Raw genomic sequence first — 26,077 nt, forward strand, 5'->3', positions numbered from 1 at the left:
CACGCGCCGGCACTACTCAGCACGCATCATCACCGCACATGCAGGCACTACCCAGCATGCATCATCACCGCACACGCAGGCACTACCCAGCACGCATCATCACCGCACACGCAGGCACTACTACCCATCACGCATCATCACAGCACACGCAGGCACTACCCAGCATGCATCATCACCGCACATGCAGGCACTACCCAGCATGCATGATCACCGCACACGCAGGCACTACCCAGCACACATCATCACCGCACACGCAGGCATTACCCAGCACGCATCATCACCGCACACGCAGGCACTACCCAGCATGCATCATCACCGCACACGCAGGCACTACCCAGCATGCATCATCACCGCACACACAGGCACTACCCAGCACGCATCATCACCGCACATGCAGGCACTACCCAGCATGCATCACCGCACACGCAGGCACTACCCAGCACGCATCATCACCGCACACCCCTGCACTACCGCACGCATCATCACCGCACACGCAGGCACTACCCAGCACACATCATCACCGCACACGCAGGCACTACCCAGCACGCATCATCACCGCACCAGCACGCATCATCACCGCACACACAGGCACTACCCAGCACGCATCATCACCGCACACGCAGGCACTACCCAGCACGCATCATCACCGCACACGCAGGCACTACCCAGCACGCATCATCACCGCACACCCCTGCACTACCGCACGCATCATCACCGCACACGCAGGCACTACCTAGCACGCATCATCACCGCACACGCAGGCACTACCCAGCACGCATCATCACCGCACACCCCTGCACTACCGCACGCATCATCACCGCACACGCAGGCACTACCCAGCACACATCATCACCGCACACGCAGGCACTACCCAGCACGCATCATCACCGCACATTCAGGCACTACCCAGCACGCATCATCACCGCACACCCCTGCACTACCGCACGCATCATCACCGCACACGCAGGCACTACCCTGCACGCATCTTCACCGCACACAACCCGGCATTACCTCAGTGACGTCACCGCTGACAGTGCGACTCCCTTCAGTTGCTGCATGGAGCTGATAGAGAGAGGCGGTGTTCTACTGCCGTTCCTGTCAGCTTCATGTAGTAGAGCTGAGAGCGTCGCGGGACCTCTGTGGATTACGTCGGACCTGGAGGGGTATTTGGGGATTTTAATAAAATGGTGAAAGAGGGTGTTTTTTTGTCTTTTATTCCAAATAAAGGATTTTTTTGGGTGTATGTGTTTATTTACTTTCACTTACAGGTTACTCATTGGGGGTGTCTCATAGACGCCTGCCATGATTAACCCCTTATTACCCCGATTGCCACCGCACCAGGGCAATTCGGGAAAAGCCGGGTAGAGTCCTGGGACTGTCGCATCTAATGGATGTGGCAATTCCGGGCGGCGGCTGGCTGATATTTTTAGGCTGGGGGGCTCCCCATAAAGTGGCGCTCTCCATCCTGAGAATACCAGCCTTCAGCCATGTGGCTTTATCTTGGCTGGTATCAAAATTGGGGGGGGACCGCACGCCGTTTTTCTTTTAGTTATTTATTTTACTGCACAATATAGACCCGCCCACCGGCGGCTGTGATTGGTTGCAGTGAGACAGCTGTCACTCAGCGTCGGGGTGTGTCTGACTGCAACTAATCATAGGCGCCGGTGTGAATACGAGATTGAATAATGGCGGCCGGCATTTTCAAATCAATAGAAGCCGCCAGAGCAGTGTGAACGCCGTGCAGTCCCACGCCGGTGATCGGTGAGTGGGTGAGAGTGAGTGAATGAGTCAGTGAGTCAGTCAGTGAGAGAGTTTGAGAGAAAGTGAGTGATTGATTGATTTTCTGGCAAGCAATGAATTTATATCACATTTGGGCATGCTCAGAAGTAAAAATCGGATACGGTACATGCTTCCGGCGTTTGAAGCATGACACCGTATCCGGCTCGCATAGACTTTCATTATGCACCATGCCGCACGGCGCTATGCATTTTTTTGCCGCTGGCAAAAAACGTTCCTCTCTGCGTCCTGTGCGGCCGCCGGAGTGACGATTTTTGCCGCATCCAGAAAAAAACGGATCAAATGTAAGTACATGCGGCACAATCCGGCGCTAATAAAAGTCTATGAGGAAAAACCGCACCCGGCGGCAAAAAAATCCCAGATGCGTTTTTCCTGCAAAGCGCCGGATTGTGCCACACAGCAAAAACCTGATGTGTGAACATACCCTTAGCTGCACACCCTGTTCAGCCCTCCTCCTAGGTCCTAGCTGCCTGCACACCCTGTTCAGCTCTCCTCCTAGGTCCTAGCTGCCTGCACACCCTGTTCAGCTCTCCTCCTGGGTCCTAGCTGCCTGCACACCCTGTTCAGCCCTCCTCCTGGGTCCTAGCTGCCTGCACACCCTGTTCAGCTCTTCTCCTGCATCCTAGCTGCCTGCACACCCTGTTCAGCTCTCCTCCTGGGTCCTAGCTGCCTGCACACCCTGTTCAGCTCTTCTCCTGGTTCCTAGCTGCCTGCACACCCTGTTCAGCTCTCCTCCTGGGTCCTAGCTGCCTGCACACCCTGTTCAGCTCTCCTCCTGGGTCCTAGCCCCCTGCACACCCTGTTCAGCTCTCCTCCTGGGTCCTAGCTGCCTGCACACCCTGTTCAGCTCTCCTCCTGGGTCCTAGCCACCTGTACACCCTGTTCAGCTCTCCTCCTGGGTCCTAGCCGCCTGCACACCCTGTTCAGCTCTTCTCCTGGGTCCTAGCTGCCTGCACACCCTGTTCAGCTCTCCTCCTGGGTCCTAGCCGCCTGCACACCCTGTTCAGCTCTTCTCCTGGGTCCTAGCTGCCTGCACACCATGTTCAGCTTTCCTCCTGGGTCCTAGCTGCCTGCACACCCTGTTCAGCTCTCCTCCTGGGTCCTAGCTGCCTGCACACCCTGTTCAGCTCTCCTCCTGGGTCCTAGCCGCCTGCACACCCTGTAGTTAACTCCCTGCCTGTTCTGCACATTGCTGATCTGTGGCGGCTCAGAGCGATCACGGACAACTTCTGCAGTTTCAGTTTGCTGGATTGGTGTAGATGGGGAGTGGATATGGGTGTGACCATTTGTAAAATGGGTGTGGTTAGGGGCGTGGCCTAAAAATTGCCGCCGCAAACTTTGTCCCTCTTTCCCTTCTTTAAAAGTTGGGAGGTATGCGATATGTCGTCAGGGTCACGGATTCCGTGACGCACATCCGGCATCATTCGAGATGTCGTACCGTGTGACACCTCCGAACGACTGTGAACGAGCAAAAATACTCATCTTATCGTTGCTCGTTGACACGTCGTTCATTTTCATCATCTCGTTCCTCCTTCTACGCGACGGTTGTCCGTCGCTCCTGTGGCAGCACACATCGCTACGTGTGACACCCCAGGAACGACAAACACAGCTTACCTGCGTCCCGCCGGCAATTAGGAGGAAGGAGGTGGGCGGGATGTTACGTCCCGCTCATCTCCGCCCCTCCGCTTTGATTGGCCGGCCGCTGTCTGAAATCGCTGTGACGCCGAACATCCCTCCCCCTTCAGGAAGTGAATGTTCGCCGCCCACAGCGAGGTCGTCTGGGAGGTAAGTACGTGTGACGTGTGAAGTAAATGACTTTGTGCGACACGGGCAACAAATTGCCCATGACGCACAAACGATGGGGGTGGGTACAATCGCTCGTGCGATCGCACGATAGATCATCCCGTGTGAAGCCGGCCTAAGGCATCTGAACTCCCCTTCATATACTTCTCTTTGATCTTGAAGTTGTTGGAAAGGCATCAGAAAGTAGAGGTGAACCTTCTGTACTATAGTGAACCAAACAATAAGTGTGAGCGCTATGTAATACCTAAACACAAAGCTGTAATGCAGTCCTTCCACTTGCACCAGGTATCCTCCATATCTGTATGAGACTGAATTGGCGATAAAAACGATGCACTGAGCAAAACCGAAGCACAATCCGTAGACATTGGCTTTTTTGATGGCAGATCGGTAGGGTTCCTCCAGCTGCTCTTCATACATTTCTATAAATCTTTTTTCTTTGGCAATTCCAGCAATTGTTCTAATGTTTCCAAGAGCCTCACTAGAAATCTAGAGAAATATTAAGAAATTCACATTATATGTGCATTGTCTGGATACTTGGTGAGTTCAAGTATTAAAGAGACACTATAACTGAAGTTAAATATGCCTAGTAAAGGGCCTTAGGGGGTGGAGCTTCACACAGAATGTCTCTCATTGGTGTTCTTTGAATTCCTGTAGAATGTTCCGCCCTCAAGGGTCTCAGAATAGCCATAAAAGTGGATCAATTTTGACAAAAGTGTTCTTATATATGTAAAAAAGTGAAAGTTTAAATTAGTAACATAGTCTGGTGCTAAGTATCACAATGTCATAATGGTGAATGGTAAATTCTACAGTTTATGCAGTATGAACACATGCACTGCTTAACAAATAACCAATGGATTGGAAAATGTAACAGTAATTTATCTATCGGTTATCTTTATCAAACGTGATGTGGGACAACAAAAGAGCCTTTCAGGACACTGTTTATTTTAGATACATGGCTTCCATTTATAACACAGCTATGAAGGATCTGCTTTTGAATAGATCCTTAAGACCCCATTAAACGCTACGATTTATCTGTCAATATGTCGTTGGGGTCACAGTTTCCGTGACGCCCTCCGTCATTGTTAGCGACTTCGTTGCGTGTGACACCTACGAGCGACTCTGAACGTTCGCAAATAGGATGAAAATCGTTGATCATTGACGTGTCGTTCAGTTTCAAAATATTGTTTGTTGTTTGGAACGCAGCAGACATATTGCTACGTTTGACACCCTGCCAACGACGAACAACATCCACACGACCGCCTTGGTCAAACAATATGTCACGATGTAGCGTCGTTTGTGAGATGTGTACGTGTGACCGCTACTAAACGACCTATGTGCGATCTCGGCAAATCGTAACTACGATCTGGGCGTGTCACATCGTTTAAGAGATCATCAGATAAATTGTAGCGTGTAACGGGGTCTTTAGGAATTTTTGGAATCCCATTGACTTAACATGAGATCTACCAGGTTTGCCTAAAGGCCCCGTTACACGCAACGACGTATCTAACGATATATCGCCGGGGTCACGGATTCTGTGACGCACATCCGACATCGTTAGCGATGTCATTGCGTGTGACACGCACGATCGACCGTTAACGATGGAAAATACTCACCAAATTGTCTATCGTTGACACGTCGTTGAATCAATGACGCAGATTGTTCGTCGTTCCCGAGGCAGCACACATCGCTATGTGTGACACCTCAGGAACGACGAACTACAGCTAACCTGCGGCTGCCGGCAATAAGGAAGGAAGGAGGTGGGTGGGATGTTACATCCGCTCATCTCCGCCCCTCCACTTCTAATGGGCGGCCGCTTAGTGACACCGCTGTGACGCTGCACAAACCGCCCCCTTAGAAAGGAGGCGGTTCGTCGGCAACAGCGGCGTCGCTAGGCAGGTAAGTGTGTGTCATGGCTCCTAACGATATTGTGCACCACGGGCAGTGATTTGCCCGTGACGCACAAACGACGGGGGCGGGTGCTTTCACCAGCGATATCCCAAGCGATATTGCTGCGTGTAACACCCCCTTTAGGCTTTCTCAATTCCTTATTGCCTCATCAAGGCTTCCATTACTTTAATAGTGATTTGTGTTAACAATATAATTTAGTTTGTCTAAGTAGATTTACCCTTCCAGCAGATTCCATTGCTTGTTTATCTTGGTTAGCGAATCCTGTAAGCATTCTAGCTTGCAGGGCTCCTGATAATGCCAGGAAAGGAAGAAAACACATGATCACCAGACTCAGTTTCCAACTGAAGTAGAACGCAATGATGATGGCTACACCAATGTTCGTGAGAGAGTTGACAATCATGCCGATCTGTGATCCAGTTGCCTGTAATTAAGAGGATATTAATTATTATTATTATTATTATTATTGTTGTGATTTATCAGTTGATTGCTTACACTTCTCAGTTTATATTAGCAAATCATCAAGACGACATTTTCCATTAGTTTATCTACTATAAATTTCCAGCTTGATTCTTCAAGGGATGTCCTTACTGATAGGATTCGTCATCAAATTCAGATTAGTGGATCTGAGGGTCTGACACTTGGCACCCCAACCGATCAACTGCTAGCAGCTCCAAAGGCAGTTAGATTTAAGTAGTGAACAGAGTTGAACAACACAGCGCCGTATAATGATGAGCGAACACTACCATGTTCGGGTGTTCGGTACTCGTAACTAGTGATGAGCGGGCACTACCATGCTCGGGTGCACGGGACGCGCCCACGAGGTCGGGTGCTTACTCGTCGCCGGGCCGCGGTGCTTCTGCTGCTGGGACGACGTAGTGGCCTCGCCCAGTTCCGTGACCCCGGGTGTCAATAAAATGCTTTTGGGGACGGGGATGATGGCATTTATAGTTCGTGACGCCACCCGTGGTGTGCAGTCAAGGTTAGCCGCCGCTGCGGGATCGCTTCTCTCTTCTGGGGCAGATGACTACGCAGCTCAGTTGGTACAGCTCTCCATGGGCAGAGCTATGCCCCAGAGAGAATGATGGTGGTTGTAGTCTCTCTCAGATGATGACAGTGAGGTGAGGGCGCTGGCAGTAACGGGACGACACAGACGGTGCAGTTCAAGGTCGCTTTAATCACGGGTCATACACACTGCCGTTGGACGTTCCTTAAGTTAGTTTCCTTTCGATGGTCTCCGTCCACCCCAGCTTCTGGGCTGTAGAACAGGTCACGGGTGCCTGCTGCACTCCCCGTGAACCCTGAGATCCCTATTCTTTTCTTAAGAACCCGGGTCGAGCCTCCAGCTCCAAACCATGGGCCCTGAACTGTTCGTTGTCTGCCCGCTCCTCCTAAGTACGACCTCACACGGACACTGTTCGGTGCTGACTGACTGATAAGTGTTGGATGGCTCCTAACTTCCCCTGTCGGTACCCCACCTCCCGAGTTCCTGACTAGTGGGCTTGAGGTCCCATACCTCATGACAACTACCCCAAAACCTACCCTAGCCCGGTCCCAGAGACATAAACCCCGTGTTATGTGTTGGTTGTGGTTGTTACCAGCAACGACCTCCTCTATATCCATGATGAATACTGCACCTTAAGTGAGGTGCAGTACCCTGTGGTACCTGAAGCTGCAGGGGCGCCACACTCAGTTCTTGTAACTAGTGAGGAGTGAATACTACCATGCTCGAGTTCTCTGTACTTGTAACTACTGATGAGCGGGCACTACCATGCTCAGTCGGGTGCTCAGTACTCGTAACTAGTGATGAGCGAGCACTACAATGCTCAGGTGCTTGGTACTCGTAACTAGTGATGAGCGGGCACTACCATGCTCGGCTACTCGTAACTATTGATGAGTGAGCACTACTATGCTCTGGTGCTCAGTACTCGTAACTAGTGATAAACATGCACTACCATTCTCGGGTACTCGGTACTCGTAACTAGTGATGAGTGAGCACTACCATGCTCAGGTGCCCGGTACTCGTAACGAGCAGTTGGATACTTGGATGGGAGCAACTCAAGCATCAAAGTATAATGGAAGTCAATTGGGGACTGAAGTATTTCATGGAAAAAAGTTCTAATCCTCTATTAAATTCTATTATACTCCAGTGCTTGAACTTATTTCTGGGAAATCTTCCAGATAAATTCTTCAATCCCCAATTGACTTCCATAATACTTTGCATCTTGAGTCGCTCCCATCCGAGCATCCAACTGCTCGCTACAAGAACCGAGCACCAGAGCATGGTAGTGCTCGGTCACCACTAGTTATCAGTACTGAGCACCTCTGTATGGTACTGCCCACTCATCACTAGTTACGAGTACCGGGCACCTGAGCATGGTAGTGCTCACTCATCACTAGTTACGAGTACCGGGCACCTGAGCATGGTACTGCCCACTCATCACTAGTTACGAGTACCGGGCACCTGAGCATGGTAGTGCATGCTCATCACTAGTTACGAGTACCGGGCACCTGAGCATGGTAGTGCTCTCTCATCACTAGTTACGAGTACCGGGCACCCGAGCATGGTAGTGCATGCTCATCACTAGTTACGAGTACCGGGCACCAGAGCATGGTAGTGCTCACTCATCACTAGTTACGATTACCGAGCACCCGAGCATGGTAGTGCTCCCTCATCACTAGTTATGAGTACTGAGTACCAGAGCATGGTAGTGCTCTCTTATTATGACTACTGATCTGCAGTTCTCTGCTGTGGCCACGACACAGCAGAGCTGTATTGTTCTGTGCCTTTCATTTAATAGACTGGGTCTCCTCTATTCAAAATCTATCTATTGACACCCAGGTGCCCAAAGATTAGAGAAGAGTAAATCAATTAACAAGCAATGTAATTTGTTAGCATTTTTCCCTAAAAATTCTAAAAACTTAGATTCAGAATTTTTACATGGTTCAATTCTCTGATTGGCTTTCATTAACAATTTTACACTCATCTTATCTCATCTGTTCCTATGTTGCAGCCCTGGGTCTTCTGTTATTCCATCTCTCCATGCTGATGCGGAGGCCAATCTGAGGTTGGCGACTGGCCTCTCATGGCCCCAATGCCGGAATAGAGCAATGAAAAATCAGAAGAACGGAAAGCTGCATCAGTGGCTGCGGCAGAGGCTGTGTAAGACCTGGTGAGGGAAGGTGAGTATTTTTTATTCTTTAACCCCTTCCCTCCCCTCATGGATATCAGGACAGCTTTGACGTGGAAATACTTTATTTTGACCGAATATTATCTTTTGCCTGATTTAAAGTGAATTAGCCTGAATGGAACTTTGGGAAATTCTGGTAAGCTGGAGCAGTCCTCGTGTGACATGGATTAATTGGAGTAACACCATATATTTGGTGGTAGAATTCTGGATGTGGTTGCCTCTGATGAGACCTGTTATGATCCAGTATCCGTGGAAGATTACAAAAAACTCCCATTGGTGAAAAAACACCAAGAAAACAGGAGTAGTTGGAACCTGAGCTGACCACAATCCCCTGTCTATCAGACCACACTAGAAGTAGCCGTGGAGCGTTCCTAAAATTCTAGATGCTACATCACAGCCTGAGAAACTAGCTACATCTCACAGAATGAAATAAGGAAATCTACCTTGCCTCAGAGCAGTCCCCAAAGGAGTAGGTAGCCCCCCACATACAAAGATTACGGTGATATAGGAAAACACAATAGACAGATAGGAAAAATAGATTTAGCAAAGGCAAGGCCCGACTAACTAGATACAAAGCAAAGGAAAGGAACTGATTGTGGTCAGTTCAAAATCCCTGTAGAAAAATACCAAACTCTTGATAGTAAAAATGGCCCTGGAGGTCATACGACCTAACCCCCACTATATCAGGTACTCCTGTAAATAATAGGAGAACAAAATACCAAAAAAGAACACAAAATACAGAAAAGCAAATAATCAAATTTGACAGGGATAAAATCCCTTTTCCAGCAGGAGAGCTAGCACAGGGGGAACTCCCATGCTAACAACACAATTGAAATAAAACTTAATCTGCAAGAAAATAGATACAAAGCAAAACAAGGAAGAACAACACCCTAAGGTGTAAACCAGGAAGCAAGGAAAAAACTGAAACTTATCTGCAGAAGTCTTGCTCAGGGATATAGGGAAGGACAAATCTCCAGGCCAGGAACAGAGACAGGGAATATACAATTATAACCGGCGCCCGCAGGGCAAAAAGTGCCCTCTTATATACACCAGACTTGTCTGCAATAGGGCTTCCCCAATTCCCAATTAACGCCGACACCTGTCTGAGTCCCAGGCTCAGATTCAGCTCCACTACCATTCATGGCCACCAGAGGGACCTCCAGAACAGCACCCAAACAGACGACATTCACAACAGAGACCTGTGCTTTAATTATTCCAATTTAATGTGTGGTATAATGTACTGCACTATTGATGAAAATATGTTTAGTTAAATGGTCCTATAAGGCTAGAGACATCATATTTCTGCATACATCAGCCACCCATTGTCACGATGATCAGGAAGAACAGGGGACTGGGGTTCCTAGACTGGTCCTCAAACTAGGGGGGCCCTAGCTATCCCTTATCTCAGTGTTATCTCTGAAGGTGAGGATGTCTGAGTCACCACCCTGACCCTGCTCCTGACCAGCCCTGATCTTATACCCCCTCTCTCACTTCCCCAAGGAAGGGCCAGGACAGGAGTGTGATAAAACCAGCAGAGATAGAGAAACGGGGAAACCAAAACTCTATCTCACATCCCGCTCACACAAAGGTAAAAGACAATAAGAGGAAAGGAGGAAAATAAGAGCAGGGAGGAAACAAAAAGACGACAAGAGTACTCCATAACAACTCCAAGCACCAAGCAATGTAATCACCAGCAGGACTGGAACATAATAGGACACAGACTAACACAGCAATAAACTAAAGTTGGCACGGGAAGACAGATTCCACCATCTTAAAAAGGTAGAGAGTAAATGTGATAGGTTTCCAACAACATGTGATCCCAGAGGTAACCAGCATGCTAACAGAGGTAAACTCTTGCTAGCCTAACCATTTATGAGCACCAGAGAAACCATAGTGTAGAGTGTCAGAATCTGTAGTGTGAACAGCGTCTTATACCGCCATGACACTCATCGAGTTTTAAGCAAAACTCCGTGTGACACTCATCCAGTGACCAGTGCAGTTTTCAGGAAATGTAACACTTTTTGTCACTTATGAAAAATCCTTATAGCTTGATTGAAAGACGTTCCCCTCCTTTCCAATAAAAATAAGATATTAATTCACTCTTTATGTAAATGCTAAACCCTAAAGGCCAATTATTCACAGAAATGTCAAACAGATTGTTTTCAGTGAAAGAAGGAACTGGAAAAGCTACCTCTACAGAAGGATGGGCGGCATTTATCACTGGTAAATTGACAGCCGGGAGGAAAAAAAGGCATCGTGAAAAAAATATATGGGCTGACAAACAGGAGTGACCAAACCGATCTCACAGAACAAATCTGTCTACATTGTAAATGAATAATACGCTGAAATCGTAACATTTACTTTTTCCATTTTGTTGGAAAAATTGGTAAAAGCAATCAAATTTTTAGGAAAATACAAATTTTTGTGCATCAGATCTTAAATGGGAAGTTAAAAGTATTAGATAATGGTCTAAGGAGGGCTTTATGCCGGCGTCACACGGTACGATATATCGGGCGATATGTCGTCGGGGTCACGTCGGTAGTGACGCACATCCGGCATCGTTCGAGATATTGTACCGTGTGACACCTCCGAACGACTGTGAACGAGCAAAAATACTCACCTTATCGTTGCTCGTTGACACGTCGTTCATTTTCATAATCTCGTTCCTCCTTCTGCGCGACGGTTCATGTGACACCCCGGGAGCGACGAACACAGCTTACCTGCGTCCCGCCGGCAATGTGGAAGGAAGGAGGTGGGCGGGAAGTTACGTCCCGCTCATCTCCGACCCTCCGCTTTGATTGGCCGGCTGCTGTGTGACTTCGCTGTGACTTCAGGAAGTGGATGTTCGCCGCCCACAGCAAGGTCATCCGGGAGGTAAGTACGTGTGACGGGGATAAACGACTTTGTGCGACACTGGCAAAAAATTGCCCGTGACGCACAAACGAGGGGGGTGGGTACAATCACTCGTGCGATCGCACGATAGTTTGTCCCGTGTGATGCCGGCATTACACGTTGCGACATTGTTACCGATATATCGTCGGGGTCACGTTGTTAGTGACGCACATCTAGCTCCGGTAACGACATCGCAACGTGTAAATGTGTGCGACGATGAACTGATGCAAAAGCGTAAAAAATCGCTGATCTGTGTCACGTCGTTCATTTCCATAATGTCGCTACTGCTGGCGGTACGATGTTGTTTGATGTTCCTGCAGCACCACACATCGCTGTGTGTGGAGCCGCAGGAACGACAAACATCTCCTTACCTGCGTCCCGCCGGCAATGTGGAAGGAAGGAGGTGGGCGACAAGGTATGTGCGTGTGAAGCTGCCGTAGCGAACATTATCGCTACGGCAGCTTGACACGCACATACCTTGCTATCACCAGATATCATATGTACGACGAGGGCGGGTGCTATCTCGCTCGACATCGCTAGTCGATGCTAGTGTCGCGGGCGGAGGAGGGGACGCCGCGCTCTCCCACTGCTGCTCGGGTCCGGCTGCCGCTGCGGCCTGCTGCTGCCGCTGCTCGGTGGCTCGAGCGATGGGCCGGATACCGGGGGTTCTCGAGCGGCGCTCCTCGCCCGTGAGTGAAAGGGGGTTGTTTGGGTGTGGGGATTGGTTATTGTCCGTGACGCCACCCACGGTTGTGGTGATTTGTTGGCACCACCGCTGCTCTGTATGGGGATCCCGGGAAGGATGGTATGGAGCAGCCAGTTGTTGTGTTGCCCCTCCGTGGGTAGGGGTTGGTGATCCCGGGGCCCAGTGATGAGTTGGGAGATGCAGGGCTTGGTGGGCGCAGGGACGCGGGGGCAGCGCTGTGCCTTGCGGCACTGTGGTACTCACTCAGTCTGAGACGTTGACACAGTTTTTCGGTAAACCACACGGCTGGAAAGACGGTTCCCACGGACGGCTGCACTTGCTCTCCCAGTAGGTGACGGTGATGTCCCTTTGTCCTGCACCTAATGTTTCCTTGTTGGTAGCGATGGGTTCCCACCGGTAACCCGCTCCCCGGCTTGGATATGGGCCGGAGGAGCCCTACTTTGCCCGCAGGCGCTGGCCCTGAGAAACTGGTGCCCTGGCGGTGGCGGTGTCTCTCCTCAATGGTTGGACTGTTGCCTTCAGTCGGGACTTGGTTGTTTGGAGACAGACGTCCCCTTCACTGACGGATTTGGCAAATTATGGCGACTCCTAGCCTTGCCGGGGTCCGAGAGGCTCCTGCCCTGGTGCTGACTGTTCTTCGTATACTGCTCCAGACCGCCGGGCCACTAACCGTCCGTGGCCCTTCCAGCAACCTCTGAGCAGTTCCCCTCCAGACTGTCACCGCCGTTGCCGACCTTGCTGACTCTGTCCTGCACACAGCTGGACTAACTTCAGGCCTTTCTGCTCTCACTTTTACTCCTTTTCTTCTTTGCTCCACTACTACTTCACTTTCACTTCACTTTCCTCACTCGACTCAAGCTCTTCCCTGAGCTGACTCTGTTCTTTCCACTTCTCCCTCCAAACTCTAACTGCCTGGTTCCTCCCGCCTCCAGGGCTGTGTACTCCTCAGTGGGCGGAGCCAACCGCCTGGCCCACCCCCTGGTGTGAACATCAGCCCCTGGAGGAAAGCAACAAGGATTTCAGTAGCTTTGGTGTTCCTAACTGGGATGTAGGGTGTGGTGTTGTGATGACCTGTGACCCCTGGCTTGCCCAGGGCGTCACACTAGCGATGTCGCAACTTGTAAAGCCCGCCTTAGAGCTTAAATTTGAACTGTCACCAGATTTTACAAGATAACTGTGTGCATTATTAAATAAGCTTTCTCAGACCTGATAGGACTGGTCTACTTACTTTAAAAAGCTACATGTCAGAATAGCTTATAACTAGCGTTGAGCGGATCAATCATAATCCGGGTCTGGCGGATCCGGATCGGGTTGCCGCTGAAGTCTGGATCCGATCCGGAATCCTCGGCTATGTAAATGAATGCGGAGCTGGAGCTGGATCCGGGACGAGAGAGAGAGAGGGAGAGGGAGGGAGAGAGAGAGAGAGAGAGAGAGAAAAAAAAACAACAAAACAAAAAAAAAAACCAGATCCGGATCGTGCACCCCGAATCCCGGGTACTGGTCGGACTTGGGTCGGGCACTCAAACCGTGCGGATCCGGATTTTGAGGATCCGGGTCCACTCAACACTACTTATAATCCTATTATTCAGATGATAATTTTAGTCCAGCTATGAAAATATATAGCTTGAGTCCAAGTATATTCAGTCCCTCTCCACCCAGCCTGACTGGCAGCCTCAGCTTGTGCTGAGCAGTGTGAGATAATAGCAGTAGCAGGGAGGAGGAACCCTGAGGTATAGTCCAAACAAGATAAGAGGATGGATATTGCATTTTGTCTTTGGAAAAGTATTATACAGCCATTCTGACATGGATTTTCCATAGTAAATACATTAGCTTCATCAGGTCTAAGAGATCTGTTTAGTAAAATATACAGTTAGGCAAGGCAGGGATGAGGATCTGCTTTTTCGGGGAAGTAAACTATCATTATTTCCCTTCTCTGTCTTATATTTAATATCTACCTGAGGTTCATTGCACCCCAATAAGACATTGGTTATGTGTGGTATTAAATACCTGGTCTTGTTCTGATTGAGAAGGGACCCTGGTAGCTCCCTTTGGGATACTTATGATTTTTGATCCAAAGGATTATTATATGAGCTAATTGTTGCAGATATCTTATATTATCATTAATGGTTGTATATTATAATACCAAGAGTCAGGCTTAAAATCCATATTGGTGTACTGTACCCCATTACATTGTTCTTTGGGTGTGGCAACTTCCTTTCCCTTTATTCCACCTTATCTTGTAGTATTGTCCCTGATTTTAGGGTGAGGAAAAGGGATAGCCGCCGTGGAACGGGGGCGCCCGAAAACTTAAGGTGTCACACCCTCCGTTGACAGGTACTTTGTTTTATTTGCACAGGTCAAAATAGAGCATGAAACAGGGGCATACGGTAAATATAGAGGGTGTGTGTGTAACTATCTCACCCAGACGTGGAGCCTAAAAAGCCTAAAATGGAGGAAACCAGTACTATGCACACATGGCCAGTCAATGCTAAGGAATAGAGATGAGCGAACCTGAAAAGCTAAGTTCGGTGTTCGTACCGGACACGGACTTTACTAAAAAATTATTGCTCGAGTTTGGGTCCTTTACGTATGGTGACCACTCGAGTGATCATCACTGTGCTCAGGTATGCTTGGTGCTCGGCCCAGTATGAGAGACTTGCAGTGTTTGAATGGATCTCCCTGGGGTAAAAAAAATCAGTGCTATCAGAAGTAGTGTGCAACCCCCCCAAAAAATGGAAAAACCTCACCTACCCGCCCCCGGAAGTGATCTGTTTGTGGCTGGCTGCATGTGGGTGCAGAGCTGAACTGCCCAATGAGTGACTTCCATTGGGGTTCAGGTCAAGCATGGCTCCCAAACTGAACTTTATCTAAAGTTGGGCTAAACCCACCGAACCAAACTTCCACGAGTCTGCTCATCTTTACTAAGGAAAAAGCCAAGGAAAATCATTTCAACATTATTTTTTTAATAGGAGTTAAAAAATGTGTTATCCATTACATACCCCTTGTACTTGTGACGCATCTGTTGCCAGTCTTGTGGTTAAAGCTCCTGGGCTATTCCTAGGGTCATCAAACCACCCAACCTCCTGCCCCATCATGGCTTGGAATCCAATCTTACGGAGTCTTCTGGTGAGTAATTCTCCTGATTTTGCAAATGTGTAACCCTAAAGAAAGATGAGAAATGATCACGCCATGGTCCATGTCTGGAATTCATCCCAAAATCTAAATAATAGTTACCTGTAAGAACTGTGTCAGAAATGATACGACTCCGATCATTACAAAAAGCACACAGATCCCATTGATTTCATTCCTCTGCTGAGTCTCGTCTTGTATAGAGAACGTCTGTCGAAAAACAAACACAGTAAGATACACAAAAGATGAACAGAAGATAGATAGATAGATTGAAAGATACAAGTATAAAATTGGTGTCGTCTAAATCAATGTTCCCCAACTCCAGTCCTCAAGGCCCATCAACAGTAAATGTGTTTAGGATTTCCTTAGTATTGCACAGGTGTTGGAACCATTGCCTGTGTAGGTGACTAAATTAAATCTTCAAAACACACACTGTTGATGAGCCATGAGGACTGGAGTTGGGGAACACTGCTCTAAATAACTCAACACGCAGCCATTAACGGTACGTCTTTGGTCATGTCCTTGACTTGTGAAGCTAAAGCCAGCTTTACACCTTACAATTAGGTGTGCGATCTCGTATGCGATGTGACACGCCCAGGTCGCATATGCGATTGAATGAGATTGCACATAGGTCGTTCATTTGCTGTCACACGAGCGTTAGTAGTCTATGTTAAATTGATCAATTTTGTGTGCGATCCTTTAGATCATGTGTTCTGTGACGTATGCTTTGGGCACCTTTTTTTTTTTTTTTATTTATTGACTTGCCAAGCGTGTGTAATGTGTAGGGATGCGTTTTTACTATGTCATCTGCCATTCAGCTCTGCTACATGGCCGCTGACAGCAGACACAGACAGCCATGTAGCAGCGGTGAATGGTAGATGACAGCAGACACAGACAGAGCCGCACTGTCAGAATGAACTCGGGTGAACTTCACCCGACTTCATGGTCATGCTGCGGCTCTGTCTGTGTCGCGCCCTGATTAGCGGTCACCTGTGAAGGACTCACCGGTGACCGCTAAACTCCTGAGTAACTGAATTGAGCACCCCTCTCACATACTCACCAATCCCCGATCCCCGGCGCTGCACGGCATTCACACTGCTCCGGCGGCTTTTACTATTTTGAAAAAGCCGGCCGCCCATTAAACAATCTCGTATTCCCTGCTTACCCCGCCCACCGGCGCCTATGATTGGTTACAGTGAGACACGCCCCCCACGCTGAGTGAAAGGTGTCACACTGCACCCAATCACAGCAGCCGGTGGGCGTGTCTATACTGTGTAGTGAAATAAATTATTAAATAATTAAAAAAAACGGCGTGCGGTCCCCCCTAATTTTAAAACCAGCCAGATAAAGCCATACGGCTGCAGGCTGGTATTCTCAGGATGGGGAGCTCCACGTTATGGGGAGCCCCCCAGCCTAACAATATCAGTCAGCAGCCGCCCAGAATTGCCGCATACATTATATGCGACAGTTCTGGGACTGTACCCGGCTCTTCCCGATTTGCCCTGGTGCATTGGCAAATCGGGGTAATAAGGAGTTATTGGCAGCCCATAGCTGTCAATAAGTCCTAGATTAATCATGTCAGGCGTCTATGAGACACCTTCCATGATTAATCTGTAAATTACAGTAAATAAACACACACACCCGAAAAAATCATTTATTAGGAATAAAAAACACAAACATATACCCTGGTTAACCACTTTAATCAGCCCCAAAAAGCCCTCCATGTCCGGCGGAATCCAGGATGCTCCAGCGTCGCATCCAGCGCTGCTGCATGGAGGTGACCGGAGCTGCAGAAGACACAGCCGCTCCTGTCACCTCCACACAGCAACTGAAGACAGCCGCGCGATCAGCTGAGCTGTCACTGAGGTTACCCGCTGTCACTGGATCCAGCGGTGGATGCAGCGGTGGCCGCGGGTAACCTCAGTGACAGCTCAGCTGATCGCGCTACTCACCTCAGTTGCTGCGTGGAGGTGACCGGAGCGGCGGTCAGTGTGAACGCCGTGCAGCGCCGGGGATCGGGGATCGGTGAGTATGAGAGAGGGGGTAAGAGGGATAGACTGACATGTACAGAGAGAGAGGGACAGAGATAGTGACCGACTGACAGAGATTAGTGCATGACAGACATTGTGAGGCGCTTCAGAACGCAGCTTTTCAGCTGCGCTCTGAAGCGGACCTTTTTTAAGCTGCGGTGCAGAGCGCACACCTGCGCACATAGCCTCAGACATCACAATCGTATGAGGGATGTCACACGTTTCAATTGACTAGGTTCGTGCAACAAAACATCCAATGTATGAGGAATAAACGACGTGTATGCGATCACCGTATTTGCGTTCAATCTTGATCGCACGTAGGTGTCACACGCAAATACGTCACGAACGATGCCGGATGTGCGTCACTTACAACTTGACCCCGACGACGGATTGAAAGATTAATTGAAGCGTGTAAAGCAGGCATAACAGGCAAGGGTGGATTGGAGTCTGCTTGCTCTTTTAATCGAATGCTATGTGGAGATCTATCACATCTGCTCCCCTCCAATTTATGCTGGTGGAATCCTTCTACCTTTACAAGCTATAGTTTATTCCATATTAATCTGTGAGGTGTGGTGTCCCTGACGCTTTCTGGAGAAAGTTGTGCTCTTTGCTTGGTGTGGTTGTGGCGTTTACCCCTGTTGTTTTATACCTGGGGAACTAGATTAAGACTGGTCAGGAGCAGGGTTTGGAAGGACACTCAGGCCTCTCCACCATTAGGAGTATCCCTGAGATTAGGGATAGTGTAGGGTCCCCTAGCTTGAGGGAACAGCTTAGGAGTAGGGATGATCGAATACTTCAATTATTCGGCTTCGCGAATATTTTCTGAATACTTCGCCACTATTCGACTATTCGCGAATATTCGATGCGCAATGTAAGTCTATGGGAAACCTGAATAACAACTATTCGGAACTATTCGGGCTTCCCATAGACTTACATTGCGCATCGAATAGTCGAATAGCGGCGAGGTATTCGGAAAATATTCGTGAAGCCGAATAATCGAAGTATTCGATCATCCCTACTTAGGAGCCCCGGTTCCCCACTATCTCAAAGTCATTGTGACACATTTGTGCTGCAAGGAGCAGGGCATCAGCCAGCAGGTTTGACATTAATGGCTGTGTGTTGAGTTATTTAGAGGGCACGCCAAATTTACAGTGTTAGACAAGATATACACTGACTACTGTACATTTTATCAAAGTGTCATCGTCAGTATTGTCGCAGGAAAATATATAATAAAATATGTACAAAAATGTGATGGGTGTACTGACTTTGTGATATACTGAGTTTGTGATATAATGGAAAGCAGATAGAAAGATACATAGAAAGAAAGATAGATAGATAGATAATAGATAGATGGATAGAGGGATAGATAGATAGATAGAGGGATAGATAGATAGATAGATAATAGATAGATGGATAGATAGACAGATAGAGAGATAGATAGATAGAAGGATAGATAGATAGATAGATAGATAGATAGATAGAGGGATAGATAGATAGATAGATAGAGGGATAGATACATAGATAGATAGATAGATACATACATAGATGGACAGATAGATAGATAGATAGATACATAGATGGACAGATAGATAGATAGATAGATAGATAGATAGATAGATAGATAGATAGATAGATAGATAGAGGGATAGATAGATAGATAGAGGGATAGATAGATAGATAATAGATAGATGGATAGATAGACAGATAGAGAGATAGATAGATAGAAGGATAGATAGATAGAAGGATAGATAGATAGATAGATAGATAGAGGGATATATAGATAGATAGATAGATAGATAGATAGATAGACAGACAGACAGACAGACAGATAGATAGATAGATAGATAGATAGATAGATAGAATAAAATGATTGTGAATGACAAGGAAGAGAGAAAGTTCTTACCCCAAGAATCTGACTGAAGAGCAAGGCATAGAGAGGATTGACAGCGCCATTCACAGCAGCTCCAAAGGAACCAATTAACATGTACGGCCACTCCGGAGCGTTGTATTTTAAGATTCGGGCAACTGGAGCTGGCTCAATATTTTCATCATCATCAGGAAGAATGTCCTAGGGTAATGTATAAAACATTTAATTACATAATGGTATAATTATATAATATGTGGTGCCCTAAACTGTCTCCATACAAAGCTCACAGGGAGTCAGGCAATGTACAAATGTAAAGTTTGATAAATATTTTTCTGCTAATAAATCTTGTTAGAAGGATCCTTTCAACATAAGCTCAATATCAGGTCACTGTGACCCCCCCAAACAATCGGCCATAATCTGTGGGGGAAGGAGGCAGCAAGTTTTCAATTCCTCTGCAGCACCCCCCAGAGGGTAAACTAAGCATTACAAGCTTCACATACAAATGTGTGAATAAAAGACCATAATCCAGAATGCCCTAATAGTCTAATGCGGGCGTCACACGGGACGATAAATCGTGCGATCAATTAGTTGCTCGTGGCGCACAAAGTCGTTAACCCCCTGTCACACGTACTTACCTCCCGGGCGACGTCGCTGTGGGCGGCGAACACCCTCTTCCTGAAGGGGGAGGGGCGTTCGGCGTCACAGCGACGTCACACGGCAGTCGGCCAATAGAAGCGGAGGGGCGGAGATGATCGGGACGTAAACATCCCACCCACCTCCTTCCTTCCGCATTGCCGGCGGGACGCAGGTAACCTGTGTTCGTCGCTCCCGGAGTGTCACACGGAGTGATGTGTGCTGCCACGGGAGAGACGAACAACCTGCGCGCAGAAGGAGGAACGACATTATGAAAATGAACGAAGTGTCAACGAGCAACGATAAGGTGAGTATTTTTGCTCGTTCACAGTCGTTCGGAGGTGTCACACGCTACGATATCTCTGACGATGCCGGACGTGCGTCACTAACGACGTGACCCTGACAACATATCGCCAGATATATCGTACCGTGTGACGCCGGCATAAGTCAATATATATATATATATATATATATATATATATAATAGATATAGATATAGATGCAGAAAATAGAAGAGATCCAGCTAAGAATCGGGAAATCCAGGTGGCATAAAACTTGTAAGTTTATTCGTAGAAAAAATTAAAAATATGACAGAGCTGAGGACATAAAGTAAATGCAGGACAAATGTATATATATGTATGTATATATATATATATATATATATATATATATATATATATACAGTATATATATATATATATCTATATCTATATATATATATATATATATATATATATATATATAGATATAGAGAGAGAGAGAGAGAGAGAGAGAGAAGATGTTGCATGAAGACCCATGAGCCATGATGATTTCATTGGGTAACATGATGATTTTGCCATTCCATGACTTACCTTCTTGGTTTTGCCTTTCTCATCATACTGAGATATGGGTTGTAAAGGTTCAGCTGTGTCCTGTACTGTCAAAAATGGAGTGTCAGGGACTATGTTTGATAGCTGAGATCTTGAACGATTACGAATAGAAGCACTGTAACATGAAAGGATATATATTCACTGTACAGATTCACTTTAAAGAGCTAATCATGGTGATCCTCCATTGGGGGGGAAATGATAGAACAATTGTAAATAAGAGTGATGTCACCTTACCAATACTACTATGCAGACCTTTGTGTCTTATCGTTATAGATTACAATGAAACCCTATGCTTAATTTGGTCATTCATACTCTGATCATGCGCTACTCCACCCCATCTAGAGCTGATTTGTCTTTATGCGTGGATTTTCAGGTGAATTTCTATTTGTAGAGAAGTTATTCTCCAAGAAATGGCTGTCCTTATATATGCTTTGGGGTCTCTGAAAGCCCCAGTGCATAATAAATATAAGATAAAAAAAATTAAAATATTGTAATTAAAAAAATAATGTAGCACCTTTGGACGGATAATAGAGCTGGAGTGACAGAGGCTTCAGATATACCATAGCTCTTCAGCCTCATTTGCATCTCAATTCAAACACTGATTTCTCAGTAACAGAGGAAGGGACGGGCATGTAAAAGTACTGCTTGACTTGTCTTTGAAAGAGCTACATGCACATATAAATAGTTTTGGGGATAATAATAATAATAATAATAATAATAATAATAATAATAATAATAATAATTTATTCGTTTATATAGTGCTATTAATTCCACAGTGCTTTACATACATCAGCAATACTATCCCCATTGGGGCTCACAATCTAAGGTCCCTATCAGTATATTTTTGAATTGTGGGAGGAAACCAGAGAACCCGGAGGAAACCCACGCAAACACGGGGAGAACATACAAACTACTTGCAGATAGTGTCCTATCTGACCCTACTGATATTTCCTTTAAAAAAGGAATAGGAGTTTTGGGTTCAGAAAATTCTGGTCTATAGATTTGCAAGATACATCGTTTAGATGGATTCGAGATATAGATGATTTCATTTTTGTAGTCTGTAAAAATAGAGATCCATAGGTCTGCATGGAAACTGTATATACAGAAAACGGTAGGATATCTTTAGTAAGAACTGTTGAAAATAATTTTTTGTTTTTTATTTATTTTTAAAATTTTTGATTTATTTCACCAATAATCTATTTTTCCATAATATAATTAACTGTGATTTTGAAATAGTTTTGTAAATCTGTTAAAAGAAAGTTGAGATGTGAAAGGAATAATAAAGGTATGCTCCTAGAGTTTGCATGTTCTCCCCGTGTTTTTGTGCGTTTTCTCCAGGTTTTCCAGTTTCTCCCACACTCCAAAGACATACTGATAGGGAATGTAGATTGTGAGCCCCAATGGGGACAGTGATGACGATGTCTATAAATCGCTGTGGAATATCATGGTGCTATATAAGTGAGTAAAATAAATAAATTAATCTTTATGACCCACTATGTGCGTCTTGTATTATAATATACCATTGTATGATTACACCTATTTTACATGACCTTTCTCTATACTGAATACTGAACAAGTCTTTCTTTTTCTTAGAAGTTCTAGTACAGGTATTAAGTGTCGGGCTTCAAGTGTACATTAAGCCATAGGAGAAAAATGACATATTAATAAGGTAAAGGTAAAGTATTGCGTGCCCCATACATTAATTACATCTCTGCTCACATAATTATATTTATCCACCATTACTTGTTATTCAAGAAGTCTGTGAACTTTACAAGCGCTCAGTTGATAAGCCTACCGTAAGCTGGACTGATAGCTGCCCCGCTTGAAGGACTGAACTTTCTCCAGTTTGGGCTCCTCAAATTCTTTCTCTGGGAAAAAAAAGTGTTAAAATTTATATTTAGAATAATCTAAAATGAATTAGAAACAATATACGTGCATTTTGGTATTTACTGTCAAATATTCTTCCCCTGTACCACTGAAAAAAACTTGATGGGGTTGTCCAGGTCCCAAAAATCTTCAGTCACTCCATGAGACTACAGATTTGTGAATCCTCACATTGAGCAGAGTGCGTGCTGTCAGGGTACACAGTGCCAAGATCGCGCGGTCATGTGATTGCAAGTATGCAAAATGCATTCATCCAGCCACATTGTAACTAGACATGCATAGCCATGCTCAATTGTCTTGTATTGAGCGAGTTTGTATGTATAGTCAGAATGTGGTAATAAGCACGCATATTGCATACTTGCGGTTAAATGACCTCCGGCTCCTGGCGACGCAACAGAGAATCCTGGCAGGGATAGATAGATAGAGGGATAGATAGATAGATAGATAGATAGGATAGATAAAAATAGGGGGATAGATAGATAGATAATGAATAGATAGATAGAGGGATAGGTAGATAGATAGATAATAGATAGATATATAGAGGGATAGATAGATAGATAGATAGATAGATAGATAGAGGGATAGATACAGTTAGGTCCAGAAATATTTGGACAGTGACACAATTTTCGCGAGTTGGGCTCTGCATGCCACCACATTGGATTTGAAATGAAATCTCTACAACAGAATTCAAGTGCAGATTGTAACGTTTAATTTGAAGGTTTGAACAAAAATATCTGATAGAAATTGTAGGAATTGTCACATTTCTTTACAAACACTCCACATTTTAGGAGGTCAAAAGTAATTGGACAAATAAACCAAACCCAAAAAAAAATTTTTTATTTTCAATATTTTGTTGCGAATCCTTTGGAGGCAATCACTGCCTTAAGTCTGGAACCCATGAACATCACCAAACGCTGGGTTTCCTCCTTCTTAATGCTTTGCCAGGCCTTTACAGCCGCAGCCTTAAGGTCTTGCTTGTTTGTGGGTCTTTCCGTCTTAAGTCTGGATATGAGCAAGTGAAATGCATGCTCAATTGGGTTAAGATCTGGTGATTGACTTGGCCATTGCAGAATGTTCCACTTTTTTGCACTCATGAACTCCTGGGTAGCTTTGGCTGTATGCTTGGGGTCATTGTCCATCTGTAGTATGAAGCGCCGTCCGATCAACTTTGCGGCATTTGGCTGAATCTGGGCTGAAAGTATATGCCGGTACACTTCAGAATTCATCCGGCTACTCTTGTCTGCTGTTATGTCATCAATAAACACAAGTGACCAAGTGCCATTGAAAGCCATGCATGCCCATGCCATTGTGTCGCCCTGGACAAGCCAGGGGACACAGGTAACAACACACACACACCCCCACCCCCAGCAGTTCACAGCAGACATCCCCAAAGTGACCTGCTTTCTGCCTCGGGCTCAGACTGACACACCAGGTGGGCGGAGTGAGGAGATGGAGACGCCCACCCTGGAGTGAGCTGGCCTGAGGCAGGAAACAAGCCCAGAGAGAAGTTCAGGAGTGAAGGAGAAAGGACGTCTGCAGAGAGGCAGACGCAGATTGGGGCCTAGGTTGGAGCCTAGGGCCCCTGTGCAGAAAGTCAGGCAGACGGTAGTGGCCGTCTGCAGGGAGCCGGGGAGCCAGTTGGTGGAACCGCAGGTAGCCGGGGCTGGGCGGTGGCCCCCCGGTACTGAATCGGGGAGCCAGCTGGAAACCGGAGAGCAGGAAGAGTGTGCTCGGAGGCGAAGGAAAGGACTTACACTAACAACCTGGGGTCAGGGGAAAAACACCGCAGCCGCCTGTGGGACCCGTCCATCCAGCCGTTTGTTTAAGCAGAGACTCTGTGTGCTTCATTGGGCTGAGTGAGTACCACCGTGCCGTGCGGCACAGCGCTGCCCCTGCGCCCCTGCACCTCCACAGGCCCCATAGCCCGCCTGTCCACCATCCAGCACCCCATCACTGGGCCCCGGGATCACCAACCCCTACCCACGGAGGGGCAACACAACAACTGGCTGCTCCACACCATCACTCCCGGGATCCCCAGCCAGAGCAGCGGTGGTGTACATTCAATCACCACAACCGTGGGTGGCGTCACGGACAATAAACTATCCCAAACACCAATTCCCCTTTTCACTCACGGGCGAGGAGCGCCGCTCGAGTCCCCGGGATCCGGCCCATCGCTCGAGCCACCAAGCAGCGGCAGCGGCAGGCCGCAGCAGCCGCAGCGACAGCCGGACCCGAGCAGTGGGAGAGCGCGGCGTCCCCTCCTCCGCCCGCGACACCATCACGTTGCCTCCACCATGTTTTACAGAGGATGTGGTGTGCCTTGGATCATGTGCCGTTCCCTTTCTTCTCCAAACTTTTTTCTTCCCATCATTCTGGTACAGGTTGATCTTTGTCTCATCTGTCCATAGAATACTTTTCCAGAACTGAGCTGGCTTCATGAGGTGTTTTTCAGCAAATTTAACTCTGGCCTGTCTATTTTTGGAATTGATGAATGGTTTGCATCTAGATGTGAACCCTTTGTATTTACTTTCATGGAGTCTTTTCTTTACTGTTGACTTAGAGACAGATACACCTACTTCACTGAGAGTGTTCTAGACTTCAGTTGATGTTTTGAACGGGTTCTTCTTCACCAAAGAAAGTATGTGGCGATCATCCACCACTGTTGTCATCCGTGGACGCCCAGGCCTTTTTGAGTTCCCAAGCTCACCAGTCAATTCCTTTTTTCTCAGAATGTACCCGACTGTTGATTTTGCTACTCCAAGCATGTCTGCTATCTCTCTGATGGATTTTTTCTTTTTTTTCAGCCTCAGGATGTTCTGCTTCACCTCAATTGAGAGTTCCTTAGACCGCATGTTGTCTGGTCACAGCAACAGCTTCCAAATGCAAAACCACACACCTGTAATCAACCCCAGACCTTTTAACTACTTCATTGATTACAGGTTAACGAGGGAGACGCCTTCAGAGTTAATTGCAGCCCTTAGAGTCCCTTGTCCAATTACTTTTGGTCCCTTGAAAAAGAGGAGGCTATGCATTACAGAGCTATGATTCCTAAACCCTTTCTCCGATTTGGATGAGAAAACTCTCATATTGCAGCTGGGAGTGTGCACTTTCAGCCCATATTATTTATATAATTGTATTTCTGAACATGTTTTTGTAAACAGCTAAAATAACAAAACTTGTGTCACTGTCCAAATATTTCTGGACCTAACTGTAGATAGATAGATAGAGGGATAGATAGATAGAGGGATAGATAGATAGATAGAGGGATAGGTAGATAGATAGATAATAGATAGATATATAGAGGGATAGCTAGATGGATAGATAGATAGATAATGGATAGATAGATAGAGGGATAGACAGATAGATTCGAG

At 46.7% G+C, this 26,077-nt stretch overlaps 1 protein-coding gene across 1 annotated transcript in view; it reads right to left on the reverse strand.

The window, feature by feature from the left end:
• LOC142246613 (bile salt export pump-like) overlaps positions 1-26,077 on the reverse strand; it is a 108,481-nt gene that overhangs the window by 16,539 nt on the left and 65,865 nt on the right. The window contains exons 17-23 of the mRNA XM_075319683.1: positions 22,618-22,690; positions 20,805-20,937; positions 19,357-19,521; positions 15,529-15,633; positions 15,294-15,455; positions 5,726-5,929; positions 3,845-4,086 (exon numbers count right to left, since the gene is read on the reverse strand). Coding sequence (XP_075175798.1) covers positions 3,845-4,086; positions 5,726-5,929; positions 15,294-15,455; positions 15,529-15,633; positions 19,357-19,521; positions 20,805-20,937; positions 22,618-22,690 — 1,084 coding nt within the window. The remainder of the gene's footprint in view (positions 1-3,844; positions 4,087-5,725; positions 5,930-15,293; positions 15,456-15,528; positions 15,634-19,356; positions 19,522-20,804; positions 20,938-22,617; positions 22,691-26,077) is intronic.

The sequence above is a fragment of the Anomaloglossus baeobatrachus genome, chromosome 7 (genome assembly GCF_048569485.1).
Source record: "Anomaloglossus baeobatrachus isolate aAnoBae1 chromosome 7, aAnoBae1.hap1, whole genome shotgun sequence".
Classification (NCBI taxonomy): Eukaryota; Metazoa; Chordata; class Amphibia; order Anura; family Aromobatidae; genus Anomaloglossus; species Anomaloglossus baeobatrachus.